At 39.8% G+C, this 17,685-nt stretch overlaps 1 protein-coding gene across 1 annotated transcript in view; it reads right to left on the reverse strand.

Moving 5' to 3' along the window:
* Positions 1-17,685, reverse strand: part of LOC100521743 (cubilin-like) — a 314,323-nt gene that overhangs the window by 278,910 nt on the left and 17,728 nt on the right. The window contains exons 9-14 of the mRNA XM_021064811.2: positions 15,915-16,046; positions 13,905-14,000; positions 11,128-11,246; positions 10,511-10,697; positions 8,674-8,786; positions 4,172-4,406 (exon numbers count right to left, since the gene is read on the reverse strand). Coding sequence (XP_020920470.2) covers positions 4,172-4,406; positions 8,674-8,786; positions 10,511-10,697; positions 11,128-11,246; positions 13,905-14,000; positions 15,915-16,046 — 882 coding nt within the window. The remainder of the gene's footprint in view (positions 1-4,171; positions 4,407-8,673; positions 8,787-10,510; positions 10,698-11,127; positions 11,247-13,904; positions 14,001-15,914; positions 16,047-17,685) is intronic.

Genomic DNA, 17,685 nt, shown 5'->3' on the forward strand with positions numbered 1-17,685 from the left:
AGAAAAACAATATAATACAAAGAGTTAATATCTCTAAAATAAGAAAAGCTTCTCAAAAAAATAGAGATATAAACAAAGTTCACTGAAAAAATTTAAAAATCCTTTATACATAGAAAAGATATTCAGCCTGACTCATAACAAAGGCTATACAAATAAAACTTCACTGAGATACCATTTATTATCTCTGAGAATGATTAAAGCAAACAAATAAACAACCCAGAATTTTGAAAACAAAGTATTGGTGAGGCTCTGGGGAAATAGGTGCTCACACTGCTGATGAGAATGCAAAATGGTAAAATTCTTATAGATGACACTATGGTGAATACCAAACAAAAACTTCGGCATTTATTTTTTAACCAACAGTTCCACTTTCAAAAATCTATCCCAAAGATACCTTGGCAAATATACAAGAAGACAAACTCACAAGCCATTTTGTGGCAGAATAATTTGGTATTCCAAGACTGGAAACAAGCCCATCAATAGATCCTGAATTGAACAGACTGGATGAGCTACCTTTTTTTTTGTTATTTTAGGACTGCAACCCACAGCATATGGAAGATCCCAGGCTAGGGGTCCAACTGGAGCTGTAGCTGTCAGCCTATGCCACAGCCATGGCAATGCCAGATCCAAGCTGTGTCTGTGACCTACACTGCAGCTCATGGCAATGCCAGATCCTTAACCCACTGAGCAAGGCCAGGGATCGAACCTGCATCCTCATGGATGCCAGTCAGATTCATTTCCACTGAGCCATGGCAGGAACTCCTGGATGAGCTATCTTTATAACGGCAACCTGTGCTCTAGTTATGAAATAATCCCCAAGACATATGAAGTGAAAAGGCAAACTACAAACCACTGCGTGTTTTGGGCTACTTTTTATCTAAGAAGAAGGAAAATACACTACCTGTGATTATTTGCTTATATTTTTTAAATGGGAGGATAAATCCAAAACTAACACAAATTGTTACCTCTGGGAGAGAAAAGGAACAGGGTGAAGGGACTGGCATGGGAGTTAGACTTCTCTAAAATCTACCATGTGTTTTGATTTTGCTTTGGAACTACGAAAATGTGTTACATAATTATAAATTTAAATCCAATAAAAATTTTAAAAAGAGATCTTTAAAATCACAAGCAAAGGGAAACAAATGAAATAGCCACATTGCCATAACAGTTTAAGAGTAAGAAATATTTCAAGAGACACAAAATACTATAATTTGACTACACAGCTTGAGTGAAACACAGCTTAAGCACGGAAAGAAAAGTCAAGAAACAGTAAATGGTTTTAAGTTGTACTATTAGTAATATTATTGTTATTGTTTTTCTGAAAATTCACATAATAGGATTAAGGACAAAGATAATATGTTAATGTCCTTGGGAGCAAAGATTTTTAGTGTAGGAGAGAAGAATAAATACAAAGTTTAAAAAGAACTGTAATTTGAATATGTGAAAGTTTTGGAAGACCATTGTGATGTATTTTTCCTTTAAAAAATAATAGAAGTATTTTATAGTTCTCTCCACTCAAAGATTTAGAGATTTTGATTGACCTAGTAGCAACAGCTACTCATAGGGCCTAGATTTTGGTATCTAAATACCATTTCCGATTAAAGGAGTCCAGCCCTTTAGAGAATAATTGGCTTCGGTTCTAAGACAGTAAAGGTATATGAAGTACCTGAAACATCTCAGACCAGAAAGCAAGGAAGTTTTCAAAGGTAACTGGAATTGAGTCAAAGAGGCTCAAAAACAAAATCAAAAGTTTCCCACTATCCAAATACAGAATAGTTTAATGTTAAAAAGCCTAGAATGGATTAAAATATATCCAATATGATAAAATATGCGTTCATAGATATCAAAACCAAAACAAAATTAAAAGCAATAATAACCAATCGATCACTTTGGAGAAAACTAGGAAACCAAGTCATTAATATGAATACTGGGGGAAAGAAAGGAAAAGAATCAAGCATTTATCCTCCCTTCCCTGAATGTGACATAACCAAATAATTGATATGGGAAAGTTCTACTCCAGTGAAGAACTCCAGGTAATAAATAAAGAAGAGATGATAAATTAAACTGTCATCATTTTGTAAGCCCTAATAAACAACTAATCTAAATAATGAAGCCAAGGGCTGCTGAAACTATAGAGAAGAGGCAGAAGCAAAGCTTTTTAAGAGGAAGATCAACCTGAGAAGATTGAAACATTCTAATCAATGTGACTCTCAAAAAGGGAGACATCAAGTACCTCCAGATGTGATTACTTTTGCAAAAAGAGAAATTGAATTTGATCACACTTCTTGATCTAACTACCCTATTTCCAGCGTGATAAATGGCGCATAGGATGCAAAAAGCGAAATCCAGAATGTGGGATAATCTACAAGACAAACCACCCAGGTTCTTTAACAAATAAATTTGAATAATGATTAATAGGTCCTAATAGTAAGGAATGATTGTTTGCTTGCTTCAGTTTTTACTGTATTCCGTTATTGAGCAGCAAAGAGCAAGGGACTATGACCCTTGAAAGAAAGAAATCCCATGTAGTAAGTTGCCCATTCACCCCAGAACTCTCTCGATGGGCATTTGCAGTGCAGAGCAGATGCTCTTCCATTGTTTATATTCAGCACTGTATTAGACGTCCTAGCCAAGAAAATACATAAGTCAAGGAAAAGAAATAACAAAGACTGGAAAGGAAGCAAGAAAACAGATAACATATTCATGGATAACATAACTGCATAGACAGAGAACTTCAAAAGAATCTACCCAAAAAATCATCTGAATTGATGAATGACTTTAGCAATATAGCAGGATTCAAAACCTAATATTTTAAAGTCTATAGTTATACATAGTATATTTCTACATATAATGAGTAAAAAATGGAATTTTAGAAAAATAATATTGAACATAGCATAAAACATGAACTATCTAGGGAAAAACTAATAAAAAGTATGGAATAATTAAGTGTGGAAATCTGCTGAGCTAAACCACAGTTGAGATAAATTAAAAGAGGACTTAGTATATACAAGGATAATCCATGTGTATTACTTGGCAGATGAATATTTTTCAGAACTCCTTTCTTCCCAACCTGATTATAGGTTCAATGCAACGTCAACAAAATCCCACCAGATTGTTGCAGGAAATTAACAAGTTGATTCTAAAGTTGATGTGGAAGTGTAAAGGCTCTAGCACATTTTAAAAGAACAAAGGAAGAGGTGCTACACTATCAGATTTCAAGCTTTCAGTAGCTAAGCTAATGTGGCACGAAGATAGAAAAACAGACCAAGAGAAAAGCTGAGACATTCCAGAAAGATTCAGAGATTTATCGATGAATGAACAGAAGATTAGGTATACTGTTCTCCCTGCTTTTTTATATGTTTAAAAATGTCATAGTAGGAGTTCCCGCTGTGGAACATTGGGTTAACAATGCTACAGCAGTTCCGGTCGCTATGGAGACATGGGTTAGATCCCCAGCCTGGCAGTGGTTAAAGGATCCGGTGGTGTTGCAGCTGCAGCCTAAATTGCAGCTTCGGCTTGGATTCAATCCCTGTCCTAGGAATTTCCATAGGCCACAGGTGCAGCCATTTAAAAAAAAACAATATCAGAGTTCCCATTATGGTACAATGGGAGTGATGGGATGCAGGTTCAATCCCCGGCCCCAAACAGTGGGTCAAAGATCCAGCATTGCTACAGCTGTGGCTTAGGTCACAAATGTGGCTCAAATCTGATCCCGGGCCTGGGAACCCTCATGCCACAGGGCAGCAAAAAAGAAAAAAAGAAATTTATAATAAAAAAGTTTAAAAAATATAGGACTAAAACTAAAATAATAGCAAAAAGAAGAAATCATCAAATGACATTAGCATAGCAAATACTAAGTAAAGGACCAGGCAATGTCCTCAACATCCCAGCAGTATTTTCCTAGTAGAGATTATAAAAATGCTCTTCAGTAATTTCAGAAGGGACCCACTGAGACTCATTTATAAAATATCTTCCATTTCATCCAAATGTTATACTTCTGAACATAAAACAAAATGCCAATTCCTTTTAGATTTACTTGATTTTAAAGTAATTATAAAAATCCTATATCACTAAATCTCAAAACATCTAATGCTGATCTAAAATCTAATGCTGATCGAGAAAATGTAATAACCTCAAGATTTGGCTTTATCCTCCCCATGTTTGCACTTACCTGGTTGCCGTGTTTCCCATCTGATTGTAAAGCCTCTCTCATTTCTTAAATGTTCAGAAAAGAAATGAAAATAGAGGGCATTGTCACTACTGAGGAGTTCGTGAGGGGGGCTGGAGCCACAGAACCTTCCCAATGGAAATGCAGCAGGCGAATCACCATCGTGAATCTGAAGAAACTCATGTGGACAATTGTCCACTGATTCTAATTGGAAAAAAGTGAAAGTGATACGCAGCACCTAAAAATATGAAAGTTACAATACATCATTTGTCATTTCCATGTCAAGTCTAAAGTACTCATGCCACTAATTAAGGAGCATTTTTATGGAGTTGCTTTCAAGAGGGAAACCTGTCATTTCCTAATTTTCCATATATGTATGACAACTGTTTTTTTGTCTTTTTAGGGCCACACCTGCAGCATATGGAGATTCCCAGACTAGGGGCTGAATCAGAGCTATAGCCACTGGCCTACCCCACAGCCACAGCAATGCCAGATCTGAGCTGCATCACACCTCATGGCAATGCCAGATCCTTAACCCACTGAGCAAGGCCAGGGATCAAATCTGTGTCCTCATGGATGCTAGTCAGATTGGTTTCCATTAAGCTGTGATGGGAACTCTGACAATTCTATGTATTAAATGACTTGTGTTAAAAATTGCTCAGACCTATGATCAGCTAATATCAAAAATCTTAGTATTAATGAAATAAACTATTAACAGCTTTATGGAGGTCTAACTGATATACAAAGAACTGCACATTTTAAGGTGTACAATCTGAGGAGTTTGAACATAAGTAACGACCTCTGATACAATTGCCACAGTTGATGTAACAGATATACCCAACACCTTCCTGCATTTCCTTGTCTCTCTCTGTATCGCTCTCCCTCTCCTTCTCCCTCTCTCACCCTTTCCATCCCTCCCTGGCTTCCTCCATCTCCCCCACCTTCTCTTTCTGCTTTTGTGGTAAGAACCCAACATGAGATCTACCCTTTTAAATGTTGAAGGGCACAAGGCCATACTGTTACCTACTGGCATCATGTTGTACAGCGGGTCTCTAGAACTTATTCAACTAGTGTCACTGAAACCTTATACCCAATGAGTGGGTATTCCATGGGTTAAAGCAATAGATTCCCCTAGGTTTCATTCAACCGTCAAGCTGATTAAACAGAGGCACACCAAAACCATAGCTAACAATGCTTCCAAAGCAGTAAAATACAGTGGACATTTGAAAAATCTCCCTTGAATTACATCTCACTGCCTATTAACCTGTAGCATGTAGCACACACACAAGTTTATCTGTGACCTCCAGAGATGCTGGGTATTTAGAGGTCCCTGAACCTCTCCACCGAGGCCTAGCCTGGATGGACGACCTCAGGTGTAGACAGTAAGCATGATGTAGGCATCTGTAAAGTGTGCTAGTCTTTGGTGGTTGCAGATCAATAACAGATGAGTTCAATAACAGAAGAGTAACACCAAGGGCAGATGTCAAGGAAAAAGGAAGAGTTCTGAGTATGCAAGTAGGTGAGCATAAACCTAAAAATGTGTTCCCAAGTTAAAATGTTAGAAAGGGAGTTCCCGTCGTGGCTCAGTGGAAACGAATCTGTCTAGTATCCATGAGGACGCAGGCTCAATCCCTGGTCTCACTCAGGGGTTAAGGATCCAGCGTTGCCATGAGCTATAGTGTAGGTTGCAGACGCGTTGCCGTGGCTGTGGCACAGGCCAGCGGTTACAGCTCTGATTCAATCCCTAGCCTGGGAACCTCCATATGTCACAGGTGCAGCCCTAAAAAAGACTAAATAAATAAAATGAAATAAATAGAATAAAATAAAATGTTAGAATGCACAGACTTAGAGTAATATAATTAATGAAACATAAAATATTTTATACTGACAATAACCTACAATGGAAAGAAATGTAAAAAAAAAAAAAAAAAGAAGGAGTTCCCGTCGTGGCGCAGTGGTTAACGAATCCAACTAGGAACCATGAGGTTGCGGGTTCGGTCCCTGCCCTTGCTCAGTGGGTTAACGATCCGGCGTTGCCGTGAGCTGTGGTGTAGGTTGCAGACGCGGCTCGGATCCTGCGTTGCTGTGCCTCTGGCGTAGGCCGGTGGCTACAGCTCCGATTCAACCCCTAGCCTGGGAACCTCCATATGCCGCGGGAGCGGCCCAAGAAATAACAACAACAACAACAACAACAACAAAAGACAAAAAGACAAAAGACAAAAAAAAAAAAAAAAAAAAAAAGAAAAAAAATATATATAACTGAGTCACTTTGTGGTACATCTGAAACTAACACATTGTAAATCAACTATTATTTCAATAAAAATGTAAAAAATAAATCAATAAAAATAAAACAGCCAAAGTACCAAAAGAAGGCTGTTGAATATAATTTCCATTTTGATCTAAAACTACAACAGCATTTGGCTCGTATGAAAAAGGCTATCAGGATATTTTTTTAAATTGTATGCTAGGGTATTTATAAGATGTGTTACCTAACATTGCATCATTTTCATCCTGGAAGTGATTTCAATGCAAAGCAGATAAATGTGTATGAATTAAACTATCCTTATTTCTATGTAATTTCTACTCTATTATGAAAACTATGATGAGGATAAGAAGATAAAAAAACCTCAGTAATCAAGAAAAACAACATGAAGTTTTTTACAAATTTATAACAAAAACATTAACATTTTCTCACCAAGTGATGTTTTCTTGAAAGAAAAATGTTTTCAATGTCAGGAAATAGAATTCATGAAAACTAAATGGAAGGAAGGAAATTCACATAACCTACCCACCGGGAGATCGATTTTAGAGTTTATTCTATTGTGGGGTCCCCAGGCCCCAAAGAATCTTTGCTCTTCAAGGGAAAAAATATCCCTGACCTTGTTCAATGACCTCTGTAACATTAGCTTGCTGGGAAAAGTTCATAGGATTTCAAGGGAAAGCCTTAGCTATTCAGACATACAACTTTAATGAGTTCAGGAGTTGGCTGAGAAGTAAATATTTGGGAAAGTCTGAGCAATTAATGTTAGGGATAAAAAAGCACTGAAAACCACGGGCTTGGATCTTAATTTGAAGAGTGTTCGTTCAGCAGTTCAGTCCCTGGATGCTACATATAAACCACACAGCCTGGACAAATTTCTCAGCTGCTCTAAGAGCCACTTCCTCATAAGCATAATGAGGATAATAATTCATATCTCCCAGGGTTATGAGAATTAAAACACATTGATATAATGTATGTGAAGCAATTAGCATAGCATACTGGCACAAGCAATGGCACAGAGAGGACTTCGATAAGAAAACCAACTTAATATGTGGAATCTAAGAAAAGGATACAAATGACCTTATTTGGAGAAGAGAAACAGACTCACAGACTTTGAAAAACGTATGGTTATCAAAGACAGGTGGGGGATGAGCTGGGGGTGTGGAACTGGCATATGCACACTTAGGTATATGGAAAGATTGGCCAATGGGGACCTGCTATAGAGCAATACTCTACCCAGTATTCTGTGGTGATCTATAAGGGAAAAGAATCTGAAAAAGAATGTGTATTAGTAAATGTATAACTGAATCACTTTGTTTTACAGCAGAAATTATCACAGCCGTGTAATCAACTATAGCTCAATTAAACTTTAAAAAAATGAAAAAAAAAGCCATCTTAATAGCAAGCCCTCCTTCTTGCATAATAATCAACTGAATGACCACTGAGTGGTCATGACTGTCTCAGTAACAACATGGCTATTTTTTAAAATTTTGTTGGAGTACAGTTGACTTAACAGTGCTGTGTTAGTTTCAGGTATACAGCAAATTGAGTCAGTTACGCATATCTGTATAACCATTCTTTTTCAGATTCATTTCCCACCTTGGTTATTACAGAATATTAAGAAGAGTTCTCTGCTGTACAGCAGGTCCTTAATAGCTATCTAGGCTATAGGTACTAGTGTGTATATATTAACCCCAAACTCCTAATTTATCCCTCCCCCTTCATCTCCCCTTTGGTAACCGTAAATGTGATTTCAAAGTCTGTGAATATGTTTGTTGTGTAAATGCATTCTTCCATATCATTTTTAATTAGGTTTCATATATAAATGATGTCAGATGATATTTGTCCTTCTCTGTCTGACTTATATAACGTTACAGGCTTGCGGTCGGCTAACCCATCTAGAGAAGAAGCATTCATCCTGGACAAGAGCATGGACTTTGAAAGACAAACTTGACTCTGAAATCCAACTTGTCCAGTTACCAGCTACAGAGTGTTTTTAAAACATTACTTAGTTTTTCATAGTTTCCATTATTTCATATGTAAGATGTGGATACTAGCACTCAACTTGGAGAGTTAGTGTGGGGTTTAGAGAAAGGTACGGAGGTCACTTAGCCCAAAGCCTGATCCTTAGATGGTTCTCAATACATGAAGGTGAATTATCCTGACATGCATTTTATGAAATGTCTACACATACTACACATTCACACACGCGAATGAAGTGTACTTTTTGAATGGCAGAATTTACCTTTCCCTCTTCAGTTCGGAGAACCCAGAAGCAGTCAACATCATGAACATAACCAACATCAGAGCTCATGTAGCTGAAACTTCCGCTCACATCTGACATGGTCCCTCCACAAACTACAAAGCCAAAGAAGGTGAACAGTGCGCTTCAGAGACTCAGAAAAGGAAGAGGCTGGGCCACCCTCACCCCGCTGCCGAAACCTTCAGAAAAATCTGAGTCAACGCTGGAGACAAAAGCTCCGCCATCCTCTCTTCTCCCCGTGTCCTTTCTCCACCATCCACCCAGATCCCCACCTCATGTTCAAGTCCAGCGGACATCTCATCACTGCCGAGTCTCCCCTGCGTCTCTGTGCTGCTCTGGCTCCTGTTCCCTCCACCTCTGTGATACTTGGCCCCACAGAATCTAACTCTATTTGTCACTTCTTGTCTCTTCTCTGTCATTTTCTCTTAGACTTGTCTCCGCAGCTGGAAGGTGAGCACATAACTGATGGAGACAGTATTGTAGGCTTCCTTATTTCTCTACAGGGTCTGCTAGAAACACATGGTAAAATCTGGAAATTGTGCCCATTCAGAATCAGGAGTAAGAGGGAGGGCTGGAGAAGTGAGAAGAGGTCCAGTTACGGAGGAGGCAGAATGGGAAGCCCATCTTTGCTTCGTTCTTCCTGAGGATGTTGAGTGCTAGAGAATGATTTTAGTTTAGCTTCTGTGAAATATGTTACCTACGGCTTATGAATCTGGAGCAGTTTGGGGAGAGACCTTTCCCAAATAGAGGAACCCAGCAGAAATGTGGTGGCGCATGGGGTTGGGGGACAAAGAACACTGACTGGCTTAAAAGGCAGTATTTTTAGGGAACCAGTGAAAGGCAGGTTAGATGGACAGGGTGAGGCCTGATTATAGAGGGTGACTGAAAAACAGTCCCAGAGTTCCCACTGTGGCTCAGCGGGTTAAGAACCTGACTAGAATCCATGAGGATGTGGGTTCGATCCCTGGCCTCCCTCAGTGGTTAAGGACCTGACATTGCCATGAGCTATGGTGTAGGTTTCAGATGAGGCTCTGTGGCTGTGAGGTAGGCCAGCAGCTGCAGCTCCGATTGGACCCCTAGCCTGGGAATTTCCATATGCCGTGGGTGCAGCCTAAAAAGACCAAAAAACAAGAGATCCAGGCTTTATTTAACAGGCCAAAGGGAGCCACTGCATAATCTGGAGCAGGACAGTGACGTTATTATGTGGAACATTCCGTGGAAATTAAACGGCTGCTACAGAGAAAACTCCCCCTTAGAAAAGTACAATCCCTCACCTATTTTGTTTTCAAAATGGATATAATGAAAATGGGAAATGTTAATTCAATTTTTCCTTTGATGGAAAGCTTTTTATGGCTTAAACTGAGATATATATTTGCCTTGTGAATTACATACTGTTTCTGCGCGGAAAGACTTGGGTCTAAGCCTGTGAGCAACTGGGCGAGAAAGCAGGTTCAGTGGAAGAATCTGCCGCAGGACTCACTCAAGGATAAGACTTGTTGGAGTTCCCGTCGTGGCGCAGTGGTTAATGAATCCGACTAGGAACCATGAGGTTGCGGGTTCGATCCCTGCCCTTGCTCAGTGGGTTAACGATCCGCGTTGGCGTTGCCGTGAGCTGTGGTGTAGGTTGCAGACGCGGCTCGGATCCCGCGTTGCTGTGGCTCTGGCGTAGGCCAGAGGCTACAGCTCCACTTCAACCCCTAGCCTGGGAACCTCCATATGCTGTGGGAACGGCCCAATAAATAGCAAAAAAAAAAAAAGAAGAAGAAGGATAAGACTTGTAAGCTGTGAGCATCTGTGGTAGGAGAAATGCTGAGCGTACCTTGCTGGGGAAGGTGACAGAGGGATCCCGTCCAGAAACGGGTGCATTCGCAACTGAAAGCATTAATGCCATCAACACAGGTCCCGCCATTCAAACAGGGGTTGCTCAGACACTCGTTGATGTTTTCGGTGCAGTTCATACCAGCCCAACCCGAGTCACAATTACAAACATAACCAGAGGCTGTTTCCTAAGGAAAGAAGAAACATCAGGTCACAGAACAAAGGGACAGACAATAAACCTGAATCGACCCAAAGAAGAAAGAACTACAGCACTGGGGCAAAGATGCAGAGGGTGCTGAACCAAAAGCATCTTCCCATAGTCTGACTTGGACTAATCTGTTCAAATGGGAATTGCGAAAACTAAGCAATCAGATTTATTTGGATTAAACGGTAGGCTTTGTTGCACCACGCTCCAAATCACCGAAAGAAAAAATGAAATTTTTTTTTTCCCCCTTGGGAACTGAAGTTATGACCTACTTTTTATCTGAAAGTTATTGACAGTTCCTTATGAAGCTGGAATCATTTAAAATTCATAAACCATAGGAAACATATTTCACAGAAGCTAAACTAAAATTATTCCCTAGCACTCAATGTCCTCAGGAAGAAGGAAGGACTCACCATGCATTGTCCGTGTAAACAGGGGCGAGTGAGGCAAACGTTACTGAGGGGCACACATCCGTGGAGCCCATAACCATTTCCGGTATACCCAGGGAGACACGTGCAGAGGGGCAAAGAACCTGAGCAGATATGAAAACAGAAGGATAAATACACATCTCCTCCACTCAGACCCACTGACAAAACTCAGGCTCTGCTGTCTAGACCAGGAATCGCCAAAATCTACATATTCCCAGGCACAGATGAGACAAGGCATGAGGAGAAAATACTAGCATCTTGATTTTTCTAGTTTTCCTCTTAAAAATCAGAAAGACACTACACATTGTTCATAAGTTATTTACAGCCTGACACGGGTGCTATCAGCCCATAGGTCATGACCTTGAGTCATGCACAAATGTGGGGTTTCTTATTACAGAGGGTTGGCAGCAGAGGCGTGTATGCTTAGGATAATGGTATCTGTTGCCAGCACTCTGCACTGACTAGCTTAATCTTCTCAAGAACCCTAAAAATAGGTATTATTTTTAATATTATTACTTTGCTTTTTAGGGCCACACCCATGGCATGTGGAAGTTCCCAGGCTAGGGGTTGAACTGGAGCTGCAGCTGCTGGCCTACACCACGGCCACAGCAACACCAGATCCTTAACCCACTGAGTGAGGCCAGGGATTGAACCTGCAACCTCATGGATACTAGGTGGGTCTGTTTCTGCTGAGCCACAACTGGAACTCCCTAAATAGGTACTATTACAATCCCCATTTACATATGAAGACAAAGCACAGGGAGATTAAGTGCCTTAATCAGGAACAAATAGCTACAATATGGTATAGCCAAGGGAAAAATTAAAATCCAGTCTTTTTCTAAAATTCATGCCTCTAACCACTTCAGTGCACTGTTAATCATTTAGCATTTAAATAGTCATACATTTAAACCAACTATAATGGAAAAAATAAAAACCATTTAAAAAATTAAAAAATAATGAACAGTCATACAAATATACATACATATATTCTTTCACATCTGTGCATATATATATATGACAAATTGGTAAAAATAAAAGTGGTATTTTGAAATAAGGATATACATTATTCAATATATATGACAAATTGGTAAAAATAGAAGTGGTATTTTGAAATAAGGATATACATTATTCAACAAATAGAATTGGGGCCACCCATTTGGACAAAAATATGAAACTATGTCTCTATTGGATGCTATGGATAAAAATAAATCCTAAAAAGATCCAAGATTTTAATCTTAAAAGTAAATGAATGTAGGAAAGAACACGCACTTGAACTACTTTTAATGAGTTTGGTAGGGAAGGCCCAACTCTAAGAGGAGAAAAGATTTACCTTTTTGACTATATAAAAAACTTAAACTTTTAAATAGAAAACACCACCTCAAAAGTAAAATAAAAACAACAGGCAAGAAAAAAATACATGTAAAACATAAGAAAGATAATGAAATAATATCCTCATAGTACAAGTGAAATTTTACACATCAATAAGAAAGCAGATGAACAAAGGACATGAAAAAAAATTTTAATGGCCAGTAAATATATGAAAAGTATTCATTATTAATGATCAGTAATCAAAAAATTAATTTTGACTTAGTCAAAATTAAAATAATGAGAAGGCAATTTTTGCCTTTATAAAATTGACCAAAATGAAAAACAATAGTCCCTAGTATTGCCAAGGGTGGGGTAAATGTATATTTCTCTCTTTTTTTTTTAATGAGAATTGCAATGTTTATTTCACGTTCTCTCTCTCTCTCTCTCTCTCTCTCTCTCTCTCTCTCTCTCTCTCTCTCTCTCTTTTTTCTTTCTTTTTTGCCACACAGGCAGTATGTGGGAATTCCTGGGCCAGGGATTGAACCTATACCGCACAGCAGCGACCAGAGCTACAGTGGTGAGAACACAGGAGCCTCAACCTGCTGGCCCATCAGAGAACTCCCTAAATCTATATTTTCATACACTGCTAATGAGTATATAAATGGACACATTTCTGGGAGAAAATTTAGTAATACACATATATTTTTTAAATTATAGGGGATGAAGCTTCTTTAATGCAGCATTGCAGACCGTCGGTTTTTTGGTTTTTTTTTTTTTTTTTTTCTGTCTTTCTGTCCTTTATAGAACTGCACCTGAGGCATATGGAAGTTCCGAGGCTAGGGGTCGAATCGGAGCTGTAGCTGCCCGCCTACACCACAGCCACAGCAATGCTGGATCCTGGATCACAACTGAGCAAGGCCAGGGATCGAACCCATAGCCTCATGGTTCCTAGTCGGATTCATTTCTGATGCGCCACGACAGGAACTCCAGACCCTGGTGGCTTTTACCTCAGAGGCAACTTTCCCTTCCTTAGTTGTGAATGCGTTATGTTAACTGGAGGCCAGGGTGAGGGAAATAAAGACTGTTTCGAAGCCTTCCCTGCAGCCAGGCTTCACCACCACTTTCAGTTCTGGCAAAGGCACAGAAAGGGGAGTCCCTAAAGAGAAGTGGCGTGTTCTTCCTCTTTTTCTCCTTCCTGCTGGAATACAGTCATGCATCTATCAGCTGGCTTACTTATTTTGGGAAGTAACTGCAAAAATGAGAGCAGATCATAAAAGAGCAGAGTCTTTGACATCACAAAAAATCCAAATGAGGCTTTTGTAACACAGATTATTTTGGGGTTTGAAGATCCAAGCGCGAATTTTGAAAATAGAGGATTTTGATTTTCAAATGTTGAGTTGTTTCAGAAGGTCAGATTAAAATTCCCCAAACCAAAGGTAGAGAGGAGTCATTACCTAGAATCAAGGAGCAGGCCGCGTGGGGGTGGCAGCCTCCGTTATTGACCGAGCAGAGGTCTATGAGTGTGCACATTCTTCCATCACCCTGGTAGCCTGATCACAGCAAGAGCAGGGGCATGAAACACAATGTCAGGAACAGGCAAGGAGAGGAATCCCAATCTAAGTATCAAGTATCAGGAACCAGACCAACCAGAGATCTTCTGTCATCAAAACAGAAAATGTTGGAGTTCCCATGGTCACTCAGAGGGTTAGGAAGGCAACATAGTATCAGGGAGGATACAGGTTCGATACCTGGCCTTGCTCAATGGGTTAAGGATCCAGTGTTGCCACAAGCTGTAATTAGGTCCCAGATGTGGCTCAGATCTGGCCTTGCTGTGGTTGTGGCATAGGTCTGCAGCAGCAGCTCTGATTTGACCCCTAGCCTGAGAACTTCCATATGTCGCAGGTACGGCCCTAAAAAGAAAGAAAAAACAAACAAACAAACAGAAAATGTAAACAGAAAGTGTCAAAAATAGTATTCCATTGTTAAGGATATGGATGACAAGAATTAGGAATCTGATTTCAGATACAATATTCAGGGTGGGTTCTAATGGCAAAAATAAAAATTTAGGAGTCCCCATTGTGGCTCAGCTGGTTAAGAAACCAACTAGTATCCATGAGGATGCAGGTTTGATCCCTGGCCTCACTCAGTGGGTTAAGGATCCAGCATTGCTGTGCGCCGTGGGGATAGAATTGCAGAGGCAGCTCGTATGTGGCATTGTTGTGGCTGTGGTGTAGGCCTGTGGCTGCAGCTCCGATTCAACTCCTAGCCTAGGAACTTCCATACGCCACAAATGCAGCCCTAAAAAGCATAAATAAATTAATTAAAAAGTTATTCAAATAATTTAAAGATACATGAAACTCCTGGGAACCTTAGAAAGCGCTGACACTAAGGAAGGTGACATTTTTAATGACAGTGACTTTGAAGATCTTGAAGCGAAATAATTGTAGAAGTCCAAAGTACTGTTGTTTCATGCTAATAAAACCTATAGAGTTTCATTTATCCCTTAGAACTCCCTGATCTCAATTTAGATTACAGAATAGCAATCATGATTTCTTTCCAAAACAGAAGGAAAACTCACATGTATGATATGCCTATGATTATATCTGTTACATAGCAACTTTATATAGAAAACTTCTCATAGTTCAGTATGTTAATAAATGATTTGTGGGAACAATAGGTAAGTGACCCACAGAGAAAATCTGCCAAATTCTGCATTATCTCAATAAGCTACTTCACAGTTTGTAAAGGCTTATTTTTTTCCACTGATATTCAAAATATGTTTTATTTCTTTCTTATAATATAGCTGTTCTAATGTGCCCTGGATCCACATGTTAAGTAAAACTTTTTGCACTGTTTCATTTGTCTCCTTAGACATAAGTCATAGATAGATTTTTCGAATGGTTGTAGCCATGGCATATGGAAGTTCCTGGCCTAGGGACTAAATCCCAACTGCAGCTGTAACCTATGCTGCAGCTGCGGCAATGCTGGATCTTTTAACCCACTGTGCCAGGCTGGGGATTGAACCCACACCTCTATAGTGATCTGAGCCACTGTAGCTGGATTCCTTTTTTTTTTTTTTTTTTTTTTGTCTTTTGTCTTTTTAGGGACGCACCTGCAACATGGGGAGATTCCCAGGCTAGGGGTCTAAACGGAGCTGTTGCTGCTGGCCGACACCACAGCAACGCCAGATCTGAGTTGTGTCTGTGACCTACACCACAGCTCACAGCAACGCTGGATCCTTAACTCGCTGAGCGAGGCCAGGGATCGAACCCGAAACCTCATGGTTCCTAGTCACATTCGTTTCCGCTGTGCCACGACGGGAACCCTTGTAGCTGGATTCTTAACCCACTGCACCACCGTGGGAACTCCAGTCTTATTTTAAATAGAACCCAAGATCCTGTTTTCCAATGTATGGCCTTTTTTTTCTTTTTTCTGTTTTGGTATCAGGATATTTGGTGTGGCACCTGGTGGACAGGAAGGACAGTAGTAAGATCCAGGTGTGTTGACACACTCAACAGGTGGAGCCACAGAACAACCGCCATTATTTATCTCACATTCATTGATATCTTCACAAATGTATCCATTTCCTTGCCAGCCTAAAAAAACAGAAGATTTAAAAAGTTAGTGCTACAACAGAAATTGAAGGAACAGTATAAACCAATTATACTTTTAAAAAAAGTTCTATAGACAAGTGAACAAAGAAGAAATGAAAATAGTCAAAAACATTTACAATCTGCTTAACTGCATAGGGAACCACAGATCAAAATGAGATATATGGGGGAAAAAATTGTTTTAAATACTTTTAAGCCAATTCCAGCAAAGAGATGGGCTTATGGGGTAGTCTTATACGCTGTTAGAAGTTAAATTAACCAAACCTATTAGGAAAGCAATCTAGCAGTGTTCATTAAAATGTTTAAAGTACATAATCTTTGGACAAACAAGTCCACCTATTAAAACTTATTTTATAATGAGGAGTTCCCATCATGGCTTAGCGGTTAGCGAACCCGACTAGCATCCATGAGGATGCAGGCTCAATTCCTGGCCTCGCTCAGTGGGTTAAAGATCCAGCATTGCTGTGAGCTGTGGTGTAGGTTGCAGATGCAGTTTGGATCTGGTGTTACTGTGGCTGTGGTGTAGACAGGCAGCTACAGTTCCCATTCAACCCCTAGCCTGGGAACCTCCATATGCTGTGGGTATGGCCCTAAAAAGAAAAAAAGACCAAAAAAAAAAAACCCTCATTCTACAATGATAAAACCGTGAGCACGTAAAGCACATAAAGATGTAGGTAAGCAGGTGTCTACTGCAGCATCGTTTCATGGGGGGACTCTCAATGGTCCACAGGGGCGTAGCCGAATATATTACTACCCAACGATACCACTGGATGCTACAAGCTATTTTAAATAATATGTGCACATGCACTGAAAGATTTTTTTTTTCTTTTTTTATGGCTGCACCTGCAGCATATGGAAGTTTCCAGGCTAGGGGTTGAATGGGAGCTATAGCTGCCAGCCTATGCCACAGCCACAGCAAAGCCTGATCCGAACCTCGTCTGTGACCTACAACACAACTCATGGCTACACCAGACCCTTAATCCACTGAGGGAGACCATATATATTTTACTTAAATACATAAGTAAATAAATACTTAAATACTCCCCCATATATATTTTCATTAAAAATACCAAATTTTGGAGTTCCTGTCATGGTGCAGCAGAAACGAATTGGACTAGGAACCATGCGGTTGCCAGTTCCATCCCTGGCCTTGCTCAGTGGGTTAAGGATCCGGTGTTGCCATGAGCCGTGGTGTAGGTTGCAGATGCGGCTCAGATCTGGCGTTGCTGTGGCTGTGGCGTAGGCTGGCGGCTGTAGCTCTGACTTGACCCCTAGCCTGGGAACCTCCATATTCCAAGGGTGCAGCCCTAAAAAGACAAAAAGACAAAACAAAACAAAACAACAAATTTTAGAATTATATGCAGAGCCATGATCTCAATTTGGGCAAAGAATTTTTTTAAACCCTTCCTATAGGTTTGTGTGTTTGTGGGAGTAAAGGAAAAAGTAGAGGAGGAGAGAGAACCAGTTGCTAACCAGTGGCCTCGTCAGGAGAATGAGCTTGAGAAAGAAAGAAATTATCATTTTACTTTAGAAATGGTATTATTCAATAGTTGTGAGAGGTTTATTTTTACTTTTATAATTCAGACTGTTAAAAAATTATAAGAATTTTAAGAAACATTTTAAC

Source organism: Sus scrofa, chromosome 10 (assembly GCF_054392235.1).
Source record: "Sus scrofa isolate SSC_HxYL_T2T_F1_AM1 chromosome 10, Sscrofa_HxYL_maternal_Yorkshire_Landrace_v2.0, whole genome shotgun sequence".
Lineage (NCBI taxonomy): Eukaryota > Metazoa > Chordata > Mammalia > Artiodactyla > Suidae > Sus > Sus scrofa.